General features: G+C 60.6%; 2 protein-coding genes across 4 annotated transcripts; both read right to left on the bottom strand.

Annotated features, from left to right (window-relative positions):
- Positions 1 to 3,846: 3,846 nt before the first annotated feature.
- FXYD2 (FXYD domain containing ion transport regulator 2) lies at positions 3,847 to 6,897 on the bottom strand. 2 transcript variants are annotated; one of them, XM_032133823.1, is made up of 6 exons: positions 6,079 to 6,897; positions 5,219 to 5,257; positions 5,007 to 5,081; positions 4,359 to 4,395; positions 4,180 to 4,210; positions 3,847 to 4,037 (listed from the first exon to the last, which is right to left on the bottom strand). In XM_032133823.1, the coding sequence occupies exons 1-5, from the start codon at positions 6,149 to 6,151 to the stop codon at positions 4,186 to 4,188; spliced, it is 249 nt and encodes an 82-aa protein (XP_031989714.1). In that variant the 5' UTR covers positions 6,152 to 6,897; the 3' UTR covers positions 3,847 to 4,037; positions 4,180 to 4,185. The 2 variants fall into 2 exon arrangements, with proteins under 2 accessions (XP_031989714.1, XP_031989713.1); XM_032133822.1 differs by lacking the exon at positions 6,079 to 6,897 and adding an exon at positions 5,873 to 6,029.
- Positions 6,898 to 7,003: 106 nt separating this feature from the next.
- Positions 7,004 to 16,996, bottom strand: LOC116455680 (FXYD domain-containing ion transport regulator 6-like). Of its 2 annotated transcripts, none has more exons than XM_032133820.1 (8): positions 16,940 to 16,996; positions 10,218 to 10,280; positions 9,975 to 10,016; positions 9,816 to 9,890; positions 9,644 to 9,680; positions 9,374 to 9,423; positions 9,230 to 9,272; positions 7,004 to 8,763 (listed from the first exon to the last, which is right to left on the bottom strand). In XM_032133820.1, exons 2-7 carry the CDS (start codon positions 10,273 to 10,275, stop codon positions 9,244 to 9,246), a joined length of 291 nt encoding a protein of 96 aa, XP_031989711.1. In that variant the 5' UTR covers positions 10,276 to 10,280; positions 16,940 to 16,996; the 3' UTR covers positions 7,004 to 8,763; positions 9,230 to 9,243. The 2 variants fall into 2 exon arrangements, with proteins under 2 accessions (XP_031989711.1, XP_031989712.1); XM_032133821.1 differs by having other exon boundaries at positions 10,218 to 10,277; positions 16,940 to 16,986.
- Between the last annotated feature and the right edge of the window lie 373 nt (positions 16,997 to 17,369).

Below are 17,369 nucleotides of genomic sequence, written 5' to 3'. Positions count from 1 at the left end.
TGGACAGGCAGTGACACGAAAAGCAGGAACAGTTTTAAACTTCCATCCCAAACCATCCTGTGGTTCTGTTCTCTGCGAAGGGCTCCGTGTCCCCCGTACCCAGAGCCGGAACTCCTCGCCGGGCAGCCGGGATGCTCGGCTTCCCAAGGAAAAGCTGCTTTCCCGGCAAGAAGCTGGGATTTGGTTCCCTCTAGTGTCGCCGCGCTCCGTTGCTGAGCGGGGACAGGGGCGAGGGGACTTGGCCGAGGGGAGCCCCGTGCAGGGAGGAGAGCGGGGTCCCTGTCCTCGCCAGCGCCAGGGGCTTTGCACAGTTTTAGCACGCTCCGGGGGCTAAACAGCCTGCCCAGGACAGCGGTGGAGGGATTTAAAGCAGGGATTTAAAAGACAGATGTGACCCCTGGGGACACGGTTTAGTGCTGGCCTTGGCAGCGTTGGTTAATGGACTTCAATGGTCTTAGAGGTGTTTTCCAACCTCTGTGATTCCAAGGCACGGTCCTGAGACACACGGACTGGGTTCATGGGGACCCTCCTTTGCTTCCAGCCACATCCCACTGTAAATCCCACCGGGAGCACCCAGCCTGTCCATCCCCAGGCGTCACTCCCACAGCATTACTGCCTCCGGCCGCCTTCATGCGAGCAGTTATTCCCTAACCATCTCCGCTTTGGGGCACGTGCAGCACGGAAATGGGGGCTGGAATGTCGTTTTCTGGGGCTGGAGGATAATTCCAGCCTGTGGAGCGCTGCTGTTTTGGCAGAGGTGGTGCTGCTGCTGCTGTTGGATGCGCTGCCTTTTCGGGAGCAGAACAAAGGGAGGCCGAGGCGCGTGGCTGGCTCCCCGCCAGCCCGGCCCATCTCTCCGCTCTCCAGTGTTCCTCTCTGTCTCCCTGAGTCACCATTTGCTGCTCTCCTCTTTAAACTAATGAGGAGACATTTTGCATTCGTGTTTCCTCATGGGCGAAATGCGTCCCTGGCATCATGGAGCAGAGCTGGCAGCTCCTCCCTGGCTGCTGCTCCTCCGGTTCCAGCCCTGCTGCATCATGTCCTCGCTTCCAGTCAGGGATGAAGCACAGGGACAGGCCAAGCCACAGCTGGCCAGAGCCCCTCTCCCTCATACCTGTCCATTCAGAGACTGGCGAAGAAAACAGGGAATAACCAGCGCCAAGGGGAAACTGTTTGGGTCTGGAAGCCTTCCCAGAGGAAAAGGGCACTTCAGTTGTCCACTGTATTATTTACCCAATCCCCTTTGTGCCGCAGAAAAGATTTACTTTGAGAAGATTAATGGCTCAAGGGGCTGTGAGAGAAATCCTCCGAGATTGCCTGGTTCAGGGGAGATGGCAAACACCTCCTCGCCGAGGCCACGGAGCACAGGGAGCACAAGGAAAGGGCTGAGGGGCTGGGCTTGTCCATGGGACACCCTCCAGTGGGGACAATGACTCACGGTGGGGAGAGCAGGACCCTCCCATCGGGGCAGTGGCAGGAGGAAGGAGACACGGTGGCCTTTTCCTGGGGTGCCCCCAGCTTCCCTCTCCCAAAGCTCCAGGGCTCAACGTCCAAAACAAGTGACTATGGAGGTGTGGAGAGCTGCTGGCAGCCCCCCTACCCCAGCACAGGGAGGGCACATTTACTTTCCTCTGTTCCCGGTTCCCAGATTCCTGGAGGAGCACGGTGCTGGGCTGCTCACAGCTGGAGCTCTGACAAGACCCAGCCCTCCAAATGTCACGCCCAGTGCAAGGGTTTGGGTGCTGGGTTGTGCCCTGCCGCTGCCCCCGTCGGTGTCCCCAGCCCTGGCTCACCCCGGGCCGGGCTGTGGGGCTGTGCAGGTGCGGGCACACGTGGGAGTCCCCAAGCCGTGCAGAATAATGCCATTAATGCCATCTGGTGCCGAGACAGAGATCCCGCACGCGAGCCAGACACGGCTTTTCGCTCCCCATAATCCCCGGCCCCAGAGCCGCGGGGGTTCCGTCTGCGGGGCTCACGGGGAGCTGAAGGGCACGGCTGCAGCCCTGGCACGCTCGGGAGCCGGGAAGGAGGGAAGCCCTGGGGCTCAGGGTGTGAGATCCTGCTGAGGACGGGCTCATTTCACACCTGCTGCCTTCCTGTCTGCCGAGACCTTCAGCTCCTGATTTTGGGGGACACAATCCCACCACACTCAGTGAGGTGTGGGCAGGGCAGTTCTGGTGTGACCAAACCCTTTTGTGCTGTTAAACAGGTACTTTTCATGGAATCTCAGGATCATTTAGTTTGAAAAGCACCTCTAAGACCATCAAGCTCAACCATTAACCATTTTCTCCCTCAGTCAAAGGACTCAGGTCCCTGTTCGAGCTGTGCAAAACGGCAATGAGTCTTTATTAGTGGGTCAGTGTCAAGTCAAAATTATATTCCAAAATAATCTCCTTATTGTGTTAAATAAGCACCTCAGATTAGACAAATTGCACGGATTTTGCCTAATAACCTTCCCCCAGTTAATCCTATTTTTCTGTCAATGTCTGACCTCGATCGAAGCCCAAACAGACCCAGGGAGTTAGTTTCTCCATCCCCGTTGTGCTGGGATGGTCGGGGTCCCTGAAGGCAGCCCCTCGCACACCTGAACAACCACAGTGGATTCAGGCGAGGGGAGGAAACCCCCTGAGTTGGAGTTTCTCACCCAAACCATTCCCTGGTCAAACACCCCCTGGACTTAACAGTGTGAGAGCGAACATCCTTCCCTGAGTGCCTCCTCTGCTTGTTTGGGGTGCCCCGAGGGCCCCTTTGCCCCAGGCCTGCAGGAGAAGGGGTGAAGGTTCTGGGGGGCAGCGGTAGGGGACAGGCAGCCCGGTGGGGGACAGGCAGCCCTGCCCTCCCGTCACTAGGTGTCTGTGTCGGGCCGGCTCTCCGCACACAGAGCGAACCTCCCTCCTCACACACCGCCCAATTGCGGGAGAGTTTGGCTCTTTTTTTTTTCCTTTTCTCTTTGAAAGAGGCGTTTCTGGCTGAATCCGTAGCTGAGAGAGACCGAGAGCTCACACAGAGCTCTGTGCTTCATCCCAGCCCTGTTCCCGACCGAAAAGGACGCCTGAATCACGCTCCGTGGTGCTGTGCTGGGTTGACCTTGGCTGGACACCAGTTGCTCACTGAGCTGCTCCACCGCTCCCCTCCCCAGCAGGGCAGGGAGGGATTAAAAAGAGGGAAAATCACCCAAACGCGTGGGTCAAGATAAAGGCAGTTTATAAAGTGAAAGCAGAGGGAGCGTGAACACAAGAAAAGGGAAAAAAAAGAAACCCAGAAGACTGAAATTCTCCACTTCCCATCCACAGGCGATGTCCAGCCCCTCTCCGGGAAGTCAGGATTGCTCTGCAAGGCAAATGTTGTGACGTACGAACACCCCCCTTTCTCCTCCTTTCCCTTTTCTTCTGTACCTGAGCCGGTGTCACCTGGTCTGGAATGTCCCTTTGGTCAGTTGGGGGCTGTCCTGGCCGTGTCCCCTGCAGCAGGAGGGGCAGGAGCCAGAACTGGAGTGTTACCAACACCTTCCCAGCTCCCAACACAAAGCCCAGCACCGCGAGGGCTGCGAGGGACAGAATTAACCCCATCCTAGCCAGACACGAGCACACAAACAGCCCCACAGTGCTGCCAGCCCCTGCCTCGGCATCCTAAGGGAAAGGCAAGTGCCGCAGGATCCAGGACCTGCAGCTGGGAGAAAACCCAGGAGCAAACCCAGGGCGGAGGCGGCTGGCTGCTCCGTGCCTCGGGCTGCGGAGGAGCCAGCGGGGACCTTTGCTGGGTCTGTGGTGGAAGACGCCTGCAGGGCAGAAAAGTGATTGGCGCTGGCCCAGGAAAGTGGGCGATTCAAACGCCTCAGGCACAGAGTTTAACCTCTCAGAGCTTGAACTTTATTAGCCAAGAAACTCTTGCTGGGTCTAAGAGAGGGGGAAGCACGAGGGTAATTTGCGGTCTGGCCTTGCGGGGTAATGGATCCACTGGAGCGGGGTGAGGGGTGGCCACTGGCCAGGTCTCCTGGACTTCGGCTGGAGCTCTGCTTCCACGGCGGCACTGCAGCTCTGAAAGCGGAGAGAGGGAAGGTGACATGGCCAGCATATCCCAGCCCCTCTCCTCCCGGGAAAAGCCCCCCAGAAGTACTTCCCTTGAAGCACGAGTACCCCAAAGCATCGCTGCCCAGCACAGGGAGCTGGAGCCTCCTACCTGCACCTACAGCTCTTCCTCGTTCCCTTGTCTGTGGAGCAAAAAGCAAGGGGAGAACTGTTACACTGGGCAACGTGGCTGAGAGAGAGGGGAACATGGGCTGGACCGCGGCCCTGCCAGCTGGCAGGACTGGAACAGGCAGGAGAGACGAGGCTGCCTGAAAACAGCGCAATACCCACCTCCTCTTCTTCCTCCCTCCGCAGTGGAACCGCTGGCCTGGGGGCGAGAGGAGCGACTGAGGCTGAGCCTCCCCCAGCCCCATCACACCCCCCCACAGCCCTGGCACTGCCCGGCCACAGGCTTCTGCTCAAGCTGTCCCACGAGTGCATATGCTGCTGGTTTTCATGGTTTTCTCCCTAAAATTAGTGGGAGCCATCCTTGCAGCAGCTGTGACACCACGGCCACCCCACACGGAGCGGTGCCAGTACGGAGCAGTGCCAGAACACCCAGGCAGGGTCACAGGGTGCCCTGCACACTCAGCACTGTGTCACTTTGGGAGCTGCTGAGGTCCGAGGGCTCTGGGAACGCTGGTTCCTCTCTCTGGAAATGTCAGAGTTTTCTCTGCTATTTTTAATGAGTGACCTTCCCTCTGAAGCCTTGGCGCTGGCAGGGAAACACTAAATATTTACGTGGTCTCCCTCCCAACTCGCTCTCCGCTGGGAGCGTGCCTGGATGGAAAGTTCCCAGGCAGCCCCGGGGGCAGGCTGTGCCCACCCCTGGTGCTGTGGTGCGGGGTTGGTTTCCCCCAGCCCCCTCCCGGCCAGAGCAGGGGGCTGAGCGGAGCAGGGAGCGGAGCCCAAGGATGTCCAGCCCACCCAGGCACTTACTGAGGATAATGAGGAGCCCGATCACAAAAGCCACGACGGCGAAGATCAGCCCCCCGTTGCGGATGGTGTCATAGTCTGAGGAGGAGGAGAGCCAGGAGGTGTCAGGCCAGCCCGAGCGTGGGGCTGAGCCCGCAGCGCAGAGCCCGTGGCAGAGTGGCAGGGGGCTGCCCGACCCCTGCCCGCAGCCCCCAGGCTGCCCGGGGCACACTCACCGTAGCTGAACCTGTCCGGGCCCTGCTCGGGCACTTGCTCTGGAAAAGAGGAGAAACTCCAGTGAGAGCCACATCCTCAATGTGGAGGCGGGAGATACCAGGAATGAGGACTGCAAGTGAGAGAGCTGTGACTTCCTTGGCACGCAGCTGAGCCAGGAAACTCCAGGGTCCCACCCCAGGGGCTTTAATGTCCATGGCAAATTCACGGGATGCACTTGCAGGCTGCATTTGCAGGATGGTCGGGAGCCTTTGAGCTCCAGGTGAAGCTGCAGCCAGGGAGCCGGCTGCACTGCCCTCGGGCAGTGCCACTGCCTGCAGGACTCCATCCATGGCTCTGCTCCCGCAGTGCACAGGGCTCAACAACCCCTCAGGCTCACACCTCACACCAGATGCACCCCAACAACCCCCCTCCACGCCAGCAAGCTCATCACTGTGTCAGCCACCTTACCTGACTGCGCGTCCCCCTGCTGGGAGCGGCTTGGAAGGAGAAATCACCCCAAGAAGCCAAACACCAGCTGGCACCGATGTGCCACAGGGCTGTGGAGCTCTGAGGATCCATCCCCACGTCTCCCCACCCCAAATCCTCATCGAGAGCTTCCCCCGTGGTGGGAGGGACCAGCCCTTCTCCTCGCATGGAGATATGTCTGTCCTTACCGTCACCCATGGCCTCGGCGTGTCGTCCGGCGGGCGCCTCGCTCTGCGAGTGGGCACCCACGGGAACGCGCATTAATTGGGAGACAAACCTCATTAAACATTAATGGCCTCGGTGTAATGTTTATCGCAGTCACGAGGGGAGGCACAGGGCTCCCGCCCGCCTTTAGGAAAGAGGGAGGGGAGGGAAGGGCAGGGGCAGCACCCACCGTGCCAGCCGGTGCGGAGGGCTGGGCACCCCGAGCTGCGTGTCCTTGTCCCAGCCCGCCCTCCCCTTCCCATTGTCAGCCCTGCCGGGCTTCACCTCCTGCGGCGGTGACGAGCCGAGGGATGGGCTCAGATACAGGCTGTGACTGCCTTTTCCTGGAGAGGAGCGGCCAGCACGCCCCGTCCTCCCAGCCTGGCACCGAGGGTGTCCCTCGGCCGGGTCAGCACCTCCGTGCCAGCACCGAGCCATCCCGGGGCCCGGCAGCACCCCGGCACGGCGATGTCCGTGGAGCATCCCTGCCGGCAGTGGGCACCGGGATGCTGCGCCCCTCTCCGGGCAGTGCCAGCCCCGGGCCCGGCGGGGCCAGACGCCAGGAGGGCTGTGCAATCCAGTTTGCTCTAATCTCGCCATCAGCGAGCGGCAGTCACGCGCCCAAGCCGATTAACGCCGGGGAGGCCGGGGGAGAGCCGGCCCCGAGGGACGCTCCCCTTGGCGGGGCTGAGGAGCGCAGGCACCCGGAGCCCGCGGCAGCCCGGCTCCGGGGCCACGGGGTGCAGCCAAGCCCCAGGAGGGTGCTGCGTGGGGCCGTCACAGTGGCACTGCTGTCACTGCTGTCACGGTGCCCTGGCAGAGCTCAGCATCCGCCGGACCGGCGCGCCAGCAGCCCGACACAGCGGCTCCCAAAAAGCCGAGGGACAAAAAGTGTCCGCGGCCGCGCCCCCGCGCTCCCTTCCCACGGGCTCTGGCCCTTGGTGAGCTGCAGAAGGGAGCAGGAGGGGGCTCGGCCGGCACAAAGCCCGGCTGTGCTGCCCAGGGCGCTGCCCCTGCTCCCCTGGCCCCAGCCAGGCCACAATGGGACGGCGTGGGAAGCTGCCAGGCTGCCCTAGGAACGCCACGGCCCTCGAGACAACGCAGGCAGGCACTGATAGAAACGATATTTTATTCCTTTCCCCTTAGGTCACAGCACAGAACACACCAGCCCTCCAGCACAGCAGCACACTCGCCTATTTAAAAGGAGACACAATAGCTCAGTTTATTTTACAACAGTCAGGGTTTGGCCATTTCACACACCACAGGGAGCTCTTTGTTTCGTGGTTACACCGACGGCACACTACGGACAGCACGGGCACTCCGACGGGACACACACCGTGACACGCGGGGGCCGGGCTGGGGGTCTGCTCTGCCCGGGAGCTCTCTGCGACAGCCAGGATGGAGGGAAGGGACACAACATGAGAGACACGGTCCCTCTGCTGGGCACAGACGGGACAGAGCTTCCCGGTGCCACCAAGTGATGCCAAGCACACTGGGATACAGCCCACGCTGGCAGCAGGGCCACCACAGTGGGATGGACACAGCAGAAACCCCTCTCAAAGCCATCCTGGAGGACAAGACCCCCTTCCCAGGGTGGGGATGGCACCCTGAGGTGTTTCAGTGCAGCCCTGGGGACCCCCACTCCTGCCCCCATCTGAGCTGGCAGTCCCCAGCCCCAGCCAAGCTTTTGCCTGCCCAAGCCTTTGAGGAAGGGCCAAAAATCACAGGCTTGCCTCTGACCCATGAGAGGACACAGGGTGACGATGGCCTCTGGGCTCAGCACGCTGTCACAGTGCAAGCTCAGGTGTGCAAAAGCCCCGAGGATCGCTCAGTGCCACTTGCTGCTGCTCTGTGGGGAGAAGGGACAGCTGGCACCAGGGGTGACACGGAACCACCATGGGACAACACACAGCACTGACATGGGTGGCACAGGGAGCGACAAAGCGTTAGGAGCGGCAGGGAGCACCAGGAGGAAATGCTGCTGCCCCTTCCCTGCCGGAGACAAGCACGGACAGGATCTCTGCTTCTCTTTAGCCCTCAGACTGTGTCACCCACCCAGCTCTGGCTTGCGGGCAGGAGCTGGTTTGTGCTGGTTAGCGGGGTCACCGCTGTGCTGCCGCCCTCCTCCACAATGTCACCGTGCTGGGGACCTCACGCGCTTCTCTGCCACCACGGCCTTGTCTCACACTTAGAGCAGCGTCCCACAGGTTTAACCAGGGACAGAACTAGGGAGTGCCAAGCAGGAGAGGCAGGAGAGCTCCCTTCAGCCTTGAATCCAGCACCCCAGTGACCCCAGCAAGGAGGGCTGAGCCATGGGTTGTCCCTGCCTGACTCACCCCACACCATGGCTGTTTTTAGGCTGGGGCGTGCAGGGGTTATTGCTGAAATGGGGACAGGTGGCCCTGAAATGGCTGGGCAGGTCCCCAGAGCACTGCAGGCCCCCAAGCCCTGCCCAAAGCCAGTGGGGCTGTGCTGCTGGCACTGGGCAGGGAACGGGGGTCCCTGCCCCGCAGCCCACATTCCCTGTTCCCAGGCTTGGAGGGCAGCCCAAAGGGCAGCGCCTGCCAGTCCTACAGAGCCCAAATCACACGCACAGCACGAGAAAGGTGAAGAGAAAGTCACGATTACAACATCAGCAACAACTAGCCCTAGAGGTAATGATCATCTCACAGCAACATTACACACCACGGGAGGCAGTGAGGACGGTGAGCAGAGTTTAGTCGGGTTAGGAAACAGAGAACCGGTGCTGGAGCACAGAGGGGGACACAGACACGGCAGCTCCGCGTCTCCTGAGAGGGACCTGCTGCTGGGGTTTCAGTTTCCTCGCAGGCCGCGGGCATCTGCGCTCCGAGCGTCCGTCCTCGGGTCTCTGGGTCTGCGTGGGGAGCAGAGCAGTGGGTCAGGCTTTCCCCACACAGGGGTTGTACCCCAGCAGCACCCCAGCCAGCACGGGCTCCAGCCTTCCCCCTCTCCAAACCAGGGCACGGGCCAGGAGGTGGGGGAGCTCAGAGTGAGATGCCCCGAGGGGACTCACACTCAGCTCTCTGAACATCCTAAAGCCAAAACCACTCTGAGCTGGAGGAGCACAAGAAAAGGAAGTGCAACACAAGGGAAAATCCAGACAGATGCTTCCTTTTCCTGCTGGCCTGCCTGTGGACGCTCAGGACCTCGCCAGCACTGTGAGTTTCCTTGCTGTGGATCCCATCAGTGCTCACCCCCATCCCAGGGATGCAGAGCTGCCCAGTCCCACTGGTCTGCTCAGTGCCCCGCAGTCACCCTGTACGTGTCCCCAGCTGTCCCTCCCATCCCGATGCCCCCACCCAGCCTGGCCTGGCACTCACCGCATGGCTCCTGCTCAGTTCTCTGCTTTCTGTGCCGCCGTCGCTGCAGAGGGAAGAGCAGAGAGGTTTGTGGTGCCTGCCCAGCACTGGGAGGGGGCTGTGGCACGGGGCAGTGGCACAGGGACCGCAGGACAGTGACCTTACCGTTCGAGGTGATCAGGTTCTCCGCCTGAGCCTCCTCGTCCCCTGGAGCCCTGCAAGGAGAGGAGCACGGTGAGGGCAGCTGGCATCTGTGCCCCATCCCAACATGGGATGCCCAACAGCGTGGTGGGATGCCAGGAAGGGAGCAGGCAGAGCCCCAAAGGGACACTCAGAGAGTGCAACCACTCTGCCAGCTGCGGGAGGGAGCCCGGGAGGAGCGGAGCAGAGGAGCTTTCCAAGGGAGATGTTCCCCACCAGGCTGCCCCCACTCACCTGGGCTTCTGCTTGAAACTGCACCTGCACCTCCTGCCTGCAACGGGAGAGAAACTCCGTGAGCGTGGCCAAAGGGGGAATGGGATGTGGCCTTTTCCAGCGCCCCCCACCACAAGAAGAGCCCCTGCTGTCCCTGTCTGCCAGCCCAGCATCCACCACATCCCAAACTTACTGAGTATGAGGAGAATGCCCACGGTGAACAGGACCACGGCAAACACCAGCCCCCCGATCCTCAGGCTCTGGTAATCTGGGAAGGGGAGACACAGGGCTCATTCCTGCTGGGTTCAGGGAAGGGGGTGGCTCCTTTGCTCGCCCTGGCATGCTCACTCACCGTAGTTAAAGGGATCCTCCTCCTCCTTCTCCTGGGTGGCCACTGGAAATGAGCAGACAAGGGGATGTGAGGTGAGTGAGCCCCTGGCTGAGCCCTGGTGGCTCCCCACAAACCCTGGGGCTCTGGGCTCCCATGGCTGTTGCCCCACATGCAGCTCCAGCCCCCTTGGATCCGTGTGGAGGCCGTCCCCCAGGGTCCCCCAGCCTTTTCCCGAGCTGTGTGTGGGAAGCACCGGGCACCTACCGTCTGCCACGGCCGCTGGCACCAGCAGGGAGCACAGGAAGATGAGTGCTGCCTCCATGGCTGCTGTGAGAGAGGGGAGAAGAGGGTGTCAGCACCCAGATGCCTCAGGGAGGGAACTACAGACAACCCATGGCCAGCTGTGTGGGCAGGCAGGGCCAGCCCATGCTATGGGAGAAGGAGCCAGGCTGGTCCTAGGAAACACCCAGGTTACCTGGTAGCCCAGCAGTTCAAAGGGGAGGGGAAGGGTTTGAGCAGCCAGCCAGACTTTTTTTTGTGGGGTTCTGTGATGTATTTTCGACTATCTCCACTTGGCATAAATCTCAGGGCAGTCTCAAGTTTGCTCTGCAGGCAACGGGGACAGCACCCCAACAACCCCACCCTGGGCATCCCTGGCAGCGCTGTCCAAACACTCCTGGAGCTCTGGCAGTCTCGGAGCCGCGCCCACTCCCTGGGGAGCCTGGGCAGTGCCCAGCACCCTCTGGGGGAAGAACCTTTCCCTGATACTCAACCTAAACCTCCACAGACAAAAAAAAAAAAAAAAAAAAAGAGGCTGGATTTACAGTTACCCTCGTTTGCTAAAACACCCAAGCCTAAATCCCTCTGTCTTTGGGAGAAATTGGCATAACTTAACCAGTTTGCTGAATATTTCCAGCCTCCTAAACTGGGACAGACTCCACTCGCACTTGGGATTATTATTTTTTCAATGTGGTGCGTTTCAATTAAAAACTTTCTCAAGAAGATTTAAGAGACACCACGGAAGAAGAGGCAAGAAGAACAATTTTAGTTTGCTCTTTTCACATCTGCACTTAAAACTTGATTGGTTTAGAGCATCCCAGGGCTCCTCTCAGCACGGCACGGCTCGGCACGGAACAGCATCCGGCCATCAGCCCCCGGCCCGGCCCCTGCTGATGATTTGTCCCAATTAGCATAGCAATTACACCCCCGCAATGAGGCCAGTGGCCCTGGTGGGACGTGAGCTCAAAGACACACTTGCCCTCCGGGCTCCCTGCAGCAGCAAGGAGAGACCATAAATAACCTCGGTGTCCCCTCCCAGTGGAGCCTGGCCCTGTCCCTTCACTGGGAACACCCGGCCGGAGCTCGGACATTTCTGCCCGGGTGTAAGGACGCTGTGGCCGGGCTGTGACGCTCCCTGCCAGCTCGGGCAGCGGGGGCATGTCCCCATTTGCATTTGGGATGGGCACCTTCGCTGCTGGGAGCGACCCGGCACCGCTGCTCTGCCACTGGTGCCCACAACCTGCTGCCAGCACCCCCTCTCCAGCTCCCAGGGGGCAGGGGGGAGCTGCTCCATGTCCTGCCAGCTGGCACAGGGCACTGCAGACCCGGTCGTCTGCTGGCTGCTGCCTCCCCGTCCCCGCAGCTCCCCGCGCTGCCCCGGGGCTCTGCCTGTTGGTGTCAGCCGTGCCAGGCAGCCTCCCCGTGCCCCGGCGCCGGCCTGGGTGGCCATACATGGCCGGGGGCACGCAGAGAGCTCGCTGCTGGCCCGGGAGAGGAAGGGGGGGGTTATCGGGAGCCCTGCGCGGCTCCGATAGCGCCGGGTGCTACAGAGCTGCTGCAGCTGCTGCGCTGGATTAGTGCCGATAAGGAAGGGGCCCTCGACACAGCAGGAATTCAGCTCGCTGACGGATGCAGATCCCGGCGTGCCGCTATTCAGCCCCTCCAGAGCCTGACCTGATTCCCAGCCCACGGCCGCTGCCAGCCACGGGGGAGGCAGCTCAGCTGCCCCGGGCCGGCTCCCCGGGACACCGAGGTCCCCCCGCCCCTGCCGCGGCCCCTTCTCCCAGTGCGTGCTCGATGCTCCCAGGATCGGCACGCGTGGAGCAGGCTCGGCAATGCCCACAGGTGCTGGCCCCAGCAGCGCTTGGCTCCGTGGCCTTTCCCAGTGCTGCCCTTGGGAGCCAGTTCCCACTGCACCGACAGAGGAGGCAGCCCCGGCCTCACCAACATTCCCAGAACCCGCCTTGTTTATCACAACAAGCGGCATCCCACTGTAGATACAAAAATGCTGCTAGCAAGGATTTTCTTGCTATTTTCTAAATCCATGAGAGACTTTTCTCTCACACAGAAGAGGTAGCAGAGTATGTAAACAACCAAGCCACCTGCAACCTTGAAAAGTTTTGTTTATGGTACAGTAGGAAAATATTTTGACAATGGATGTTTTAGGATTTTAGCCAATCACCCCCAAGGGGTGGCTGGTCCTTTGTCCAATTAGACTATGAAGAAAAAGTCTGTAAAAGAGTTTGTAAAATAATTAAATAAATCAATCTTGCTGCACAATTCCTGCCTGCTGGATCTTCTCTCCTCCTCCTCCCTACGGCTGCGGGACACGGTGATACACCCTAGGCCTGCGGTAATATCCCACGATAACTCCCATCCTTCCCTCCCCTTCCACGATTTGCCATTCTGCAGGCGATGTGTTTATCCGAGCACTGGAGGGTTTCACCCCCCTCTGCTGCAGCTGCTGTGCCATTGTGCAGCGCGGGGCTGCACCGGAGCGCGCCCAGACCAACCCCCTCGTTTGCTGAGACGCAGATTTCGGGGTAATTACCAGGTCTTAGAAACACACACAAAGAAGCCACAGCTGGTGACAAAGTCACTTCGAGCTGCGCGAGTCCTTCTCTCACGTTCTTTATCTCTTCACCACCAAGGCTGCAAAGTCAGTCATTTTACCCCTGAGGGCTCTGTGTGCCCACAAGGGCTGTGACACAGCTCACGCTCTCAAGCCATGATCAATATCAATCGGCTCCTGTATTTCTCAAGCAAATCACCAATCAGATTTTTGCTGTTTTGCTGCTATTTGCCCACTATTGGAGTATTCCCTGAAGAGCACGCTCAGGGAATTTGACATTATTCCCTGCCCCGAGCCCCCTCCACGTGGCACTGGGCCCTGCCCAGCCACACACGCCGCCTCCAACCCTTCGCACAGCGTTTGGCTTCTCGCACGTAGCGCGGCAGAGTTCGCTGCTGGGCCGAGCCAAGCACGCAGCACACATATGTTCTTTGTTTTTCTATCTCAATTCCTAGAATTCACACACTTCCGCGCGCTCGAACTTATCTCTGCACGAGTGAACCGCCAGGATTGGCAGTGTCCCTGCTCCAAAGGCAAACACGGCGTTCTGCAGTGCAAACGAGCCCAGCTCTCCTCCAAGGAAGCATATGCCTTGCAAAGAGCCACAGGTTTTTTGGGTTGCTCCAAGCTGGCCCACCCACTTCTTCCTGAAGCTGAAATAAAGTGAGAAGAGCGAGCACTGCTGAGGGTTTGCCGTTCTCCCCGCTCCTGCCTTCCCTCCTGCTGAATCCAGCTGTGCCTTGGCACAGGAAAGGAGAGGAAATCCAGCAGCTGCCACATCCCACAGCCCAAATCTCCCCCTGTTTTCTCTGCATCGGTGACACAAAGTTTGGAGTCACCACCCCGGACACCACGGGCAGTGGCAATGCCTGTGACTTGAACCAAAATCTTGGGGTTTCCTGTTAAAACAGCGAGATCTGGCTAAACATGGAGAAAGGCAGAGCAGCACAGGAGTGGAGCAGTGGAGGCCAGAACTCCCTTTCCCGCTCATGCCAGCTCAGCCTGCTGCCTTATGAGGGAAACCAGACATTTCCCCCCCATCCCTATCTCCACAGAAGAGCCGGTGGTAGGAGGCAGCAGGAATCTGAGAGGCTCGGGAGGAGGAAGCAGCGACACAGAGTGAGGAAGTACACGGAGTTTGCTGTTTTCTGGCAGGACGTGGATGAGAGCGGGTTCAGGGACTAACCCAGGGCTGCCAGAGGCAGCCAGAGCTGGACCTGCCCCACGGTGAGGGTCTGTTCCCCCTGCCCAGCACAGCCAGTGGTGACACCAGCAAGAGTGACAGTGGCAGGGCCATCCTGGCACCAGGAGCTGGGAGCCACCCGCACCCACACGAGCCGGCCGGATGATTCACCGCCCCGCCGCCGCCCTGCCACGCGCACAGCCAGCATTCCCTCCACGCAGAGCACAGCCGCAGCTCCTCCTCAGCCTCTTCCTCCTGGATCATCCCTCCTTGCCATTCCCACGCCTTTGCCTTGGCGTGTGTGCATGCATGGAGCACTGGCTAGGGAGAGGGGCAGGCAAATCCGGGCAGACAGACCCAGTCTCTCCTGCCTGGCTCCGCTCTCTGCAGCATGGCAAATCCTGCCAGAGCGAGGCAGGTGAATTTGTAACGCTGTTGGATCTCCAAATCCCCTTTTCCTTCCCATTGTTTTGCATAGATCTGCCCTGTCAAGTCTCAGCCATCACAGCGCAATTCCAGGCAACCTCCGCCTTCCGTCAGGAGTCCTCAGGGCATCTCCCGAAGATCAGACCTAGTTAAAATCTCTGGTTTCTGTGCAAAGCCCCCCAGACCGTGACAGCAGCGCTCCTTTGCCCGGGGCGTTTAAGAGCGTGCATGTGTGAATGGACATTTCCAGCTCTGCATAGATGTGCTCTTCTGCCATTTCACGTCAGCATCAATCTGGCTATTAATGTGCCTGTTGTTGTGCCTCCTGCTTCCAAATGAGAGAGGAGAGGAGATTTCCAGCCCTCGCCATTCCGGTATGGACGGCCCTTCCCAAATCCGGTGCTGATTCAGAGCCTGACTGGATGGGAGACACAAACCTGGCTTTACTACGGTCTAATTGTCTCTTTTGCTGGTTTGGGGTGTCTCTGAGCACACCATCCTCCACCTGTACCCCAGAATCCCACTTGCCTCCTGCAGGGCTTCTTCCAGCCTCATGGAACTGACCCTAAACCATCAAGGAACCTCAGCCAAGACTGCCTGGCCATGTGTGGCTCAGCACAGTCCCCAGCCCCCCAATGACACCCCAATGAGGCAGCCAGGCCAATCCTTCGCTGAGGCAAACCTCCAGTGCAAACCCTGCTGCCTGGCCAGGGAACCCAGCCCTGGGCTCGAGCAGGCAGTAAACATCACCACCACCTCCCACCAGGAGTCTGCTGCTCCTGATCCCTCCTTATTTAATTAACAGATAACCAGGTGCCGTAAACCTGACCGTGCACCTGCCTGGACCGTCCCATCCTCCCGCCACACCCTCGTTTGGCCGCACACCAGCTGAATGAACCCGGGCTCTGCACAGGCACCAGCCACGGGAATCCCACAGGTGAGACACAGGAGAGGTAACCTGGAGGATCCTGGTGGTGAGAGCACCCCAGAGCACCAGAACACCCCGGCAGAGCAGCGTGCCACAAGCTGTTTGAGGCTCCCGTGCGTGCTGGGTACCACAGCACTGCCACGCTCCGCCGCACATCACAGCGGACATTTTCTCCCTTCTCTCCTCCGCTGTCACCATCAGCCGCGAGCACGAGGCACACAGCAGTCCCCAGCAGCACGGCTGCTGTCCCCACCTACACTGCCCCACACACAGAGTGATGGGCAGCTGGCACAGCCCCCCAGGTGGGACAGGAGAGGCCAGGAGAGGACACCTCCATGCCGGCAGTGCCTGCGGTGCCTTCTCCATGCTCGGGAATGCAACAGCTGCAGAGCTCTGCAGCCTCTTTACACCTTGCAAACACACAGACAGCCTGAAAGGCAAACACGGGGGACAGCTGGGCACAGAGCTGCTGGCTTGCTGTGCCAGGGAGTGTCCTCCACACCTGGCAAAGCCGTGGCTCCCCACCATGTTTTACCTGAATGGGTACGTTGAGACAAAGCAGATACAATTTCCAGGTGAGCGTGAGCCGTGAGGCACAGGCAGACTCACACCTTGCAGGCACAAGGTATTCTCCAGCCGGTCCCAAACGCTCTAACAGGTGGCCCAGCTTGGCAGCCATGGCACTTGGCGCTGGCAGCTCTCCACCTCACTCCACCTTGGAACCACGGTCCAGCTGTGCATGAGCAGGGATTCTCTGGGTTTGTCTTTGTTTCAAACTGGGAGCAAAATCCCCAGCGAGACTGAAAATCCCAGCAGGACCCAGCAGCATCTTGAAGCACTGTGGGCTTGTCAAAATGGGTGCTCCATTCTAATCCACACACGGCTTTCCCCGAGAGGCTGCTCCTTCACGCTGCTTATTCACATCCACACAAACCACCTGTCACTTTCCCTCCCACAGAAATATCCCTGCAAGATCCAAGTTCCACCACATGGACTCCAAAATCCGTTTCTTTGGAAGCATTAATTACACACCCTGAGAGACATGCTCTTCCCTTCCTCCGTACGCCTTCCCGGGATGAGGCTCTTGGCTGTTTACGCACGGTGTTACTACAATATTGAACAACAGGAGCCAGAGCGCTGCCAAGGGCTGCGAGAGAGGGATCCCCCGGCTCCCCGGGATCCCCCCGCTCCTCACAGCCCTGCCAGCCCAGGGAGCACCGGGCGTGCTCCGGGTCTACCCGCGGTGGTCTCGGGCGGGGTCCGCCGGGGCATCCTCCCCTGCACGGGGGGCTGGTAACCAGGCAACGGTGGGATAAGGGAAACCGCGATACCCGGCGTTGCCATGGCAGCCGCCGGGACCGGGATGCGGGCGGGTGGGGGGCGCGGGGTGATGCCCCGGGGCAGCGGGGCGAGGTCCCGGCCGCCTCCCCGGCGGGAGCGGGCTGGGGCACGGTACCGCACCCCGGTACCGGGGCACGGACCCCCGAGCGGGCACCCCCGAGCCGCGCGCTGCGGGGCGGACCCCGAGACCCCCCAGCCACCCCTTCCCTCCCTTCCTCCCCACCGTTCCCCCGAGACCCCTCGCCGGCCGGACCCACCTGAGCTGGGCAGAGCCGGGCAGGGCCGGGCTGGCCCCGCGGCGCCGGGCGGTGCCGGGGGAGCGGAGCGGAGCGCGGAGCGGGGCTGCCGCACAAAGGGGAGCGGGCGGGCGGGGCGAGGGCGGTGCCTGCGGGGCGGGGGGCGCGGGCAGCGGCGGGGGCGCGGCCAGCACGGCCCGGCCCCCGGCGGCTCCGAGATCCCCCCAGAGGAAGGCACGGGGATGCTCAGGGGAATGGAGCCCCTCAGCTCTTGACACCGCTGAGGGTGTCCAGCCTGAAGAGAAGCTCCAGGGAGAGCTTAGAGCTCCTTCCAGCGCCTGAAGGAGCTCCAAGAGACCTGGGGAGGGACTGAGGGACTGATGGATTGATGGGATTAGGGGGAATGGCTTCCCACTGCCACAGGGCAGGGTTAGGTGGGATATGGGGAAGA

The sequence above is a fragment of the Corvus moneduloides genome, chromosome 25, assembly GCF_009650955.1.
Source record: "Corvus moneduloides isolate bCorMon1 chromosome 25, bCorMon1.pri, whole genome shotgun sequence".
Classification (NCBI taxonomy): Eukaryota; Metazoa; Chordata; class Aves; order Passeriformes; family Corvidae; genus Corvus; species Corvus moneduloides.
Note: the sequence above shows the minus strand (reverse complement) of the source record. Positions and strands in the feature narration are given on the sequence as shown.

Bases quoted from the DNA above. Each gene is read 5' to 3' on its own strand.
- LOC116455680 (XM_032133820.1), bottom strand. From the start codon at position 10,275: ATGGAGGCAGCACTCATCTTCCTGTGCTCCCTGCTGGTGCCAGCGGCC. The intron at 10,017-10,217 runs GTAGGTGCCCGG...GCTCATTTCCAG, and splicing joins GCCAGCGGCCGTGGCAGACG to TGGCCACCCAGGAGAAGGAG. The intron at 9,681-9,815 runs GTAAGTTTGGGA...CTCCCGTTGCAG, and splicing joins GGGCATTCTCCTCATACTCA to GCAGGAGGTGCAGGTGCAGT.
- FXYD2 (XM_032133822.1), bottom strand. From the start codon at position 5,966: ATGAGGTTTGTCTCCCAATTAATGCGCGTTCCCGTGGGTGCCCACTCG. The intron at 5,258-5,872 runs GTAAGGACAGAC...CCTCTTTTCCAG, and splicing joins CGCCGAGGCCATGGGTGACG to AGCAAGTGCCCGAGCAGGGC. The intron at 5,082-5,218 runs GTGAGTGTGCCC...CCTCCTCCTCAG, and splicing joins CCCGGACAGGTTCAGCTACG to ACTATGACACCATCCGCAAC.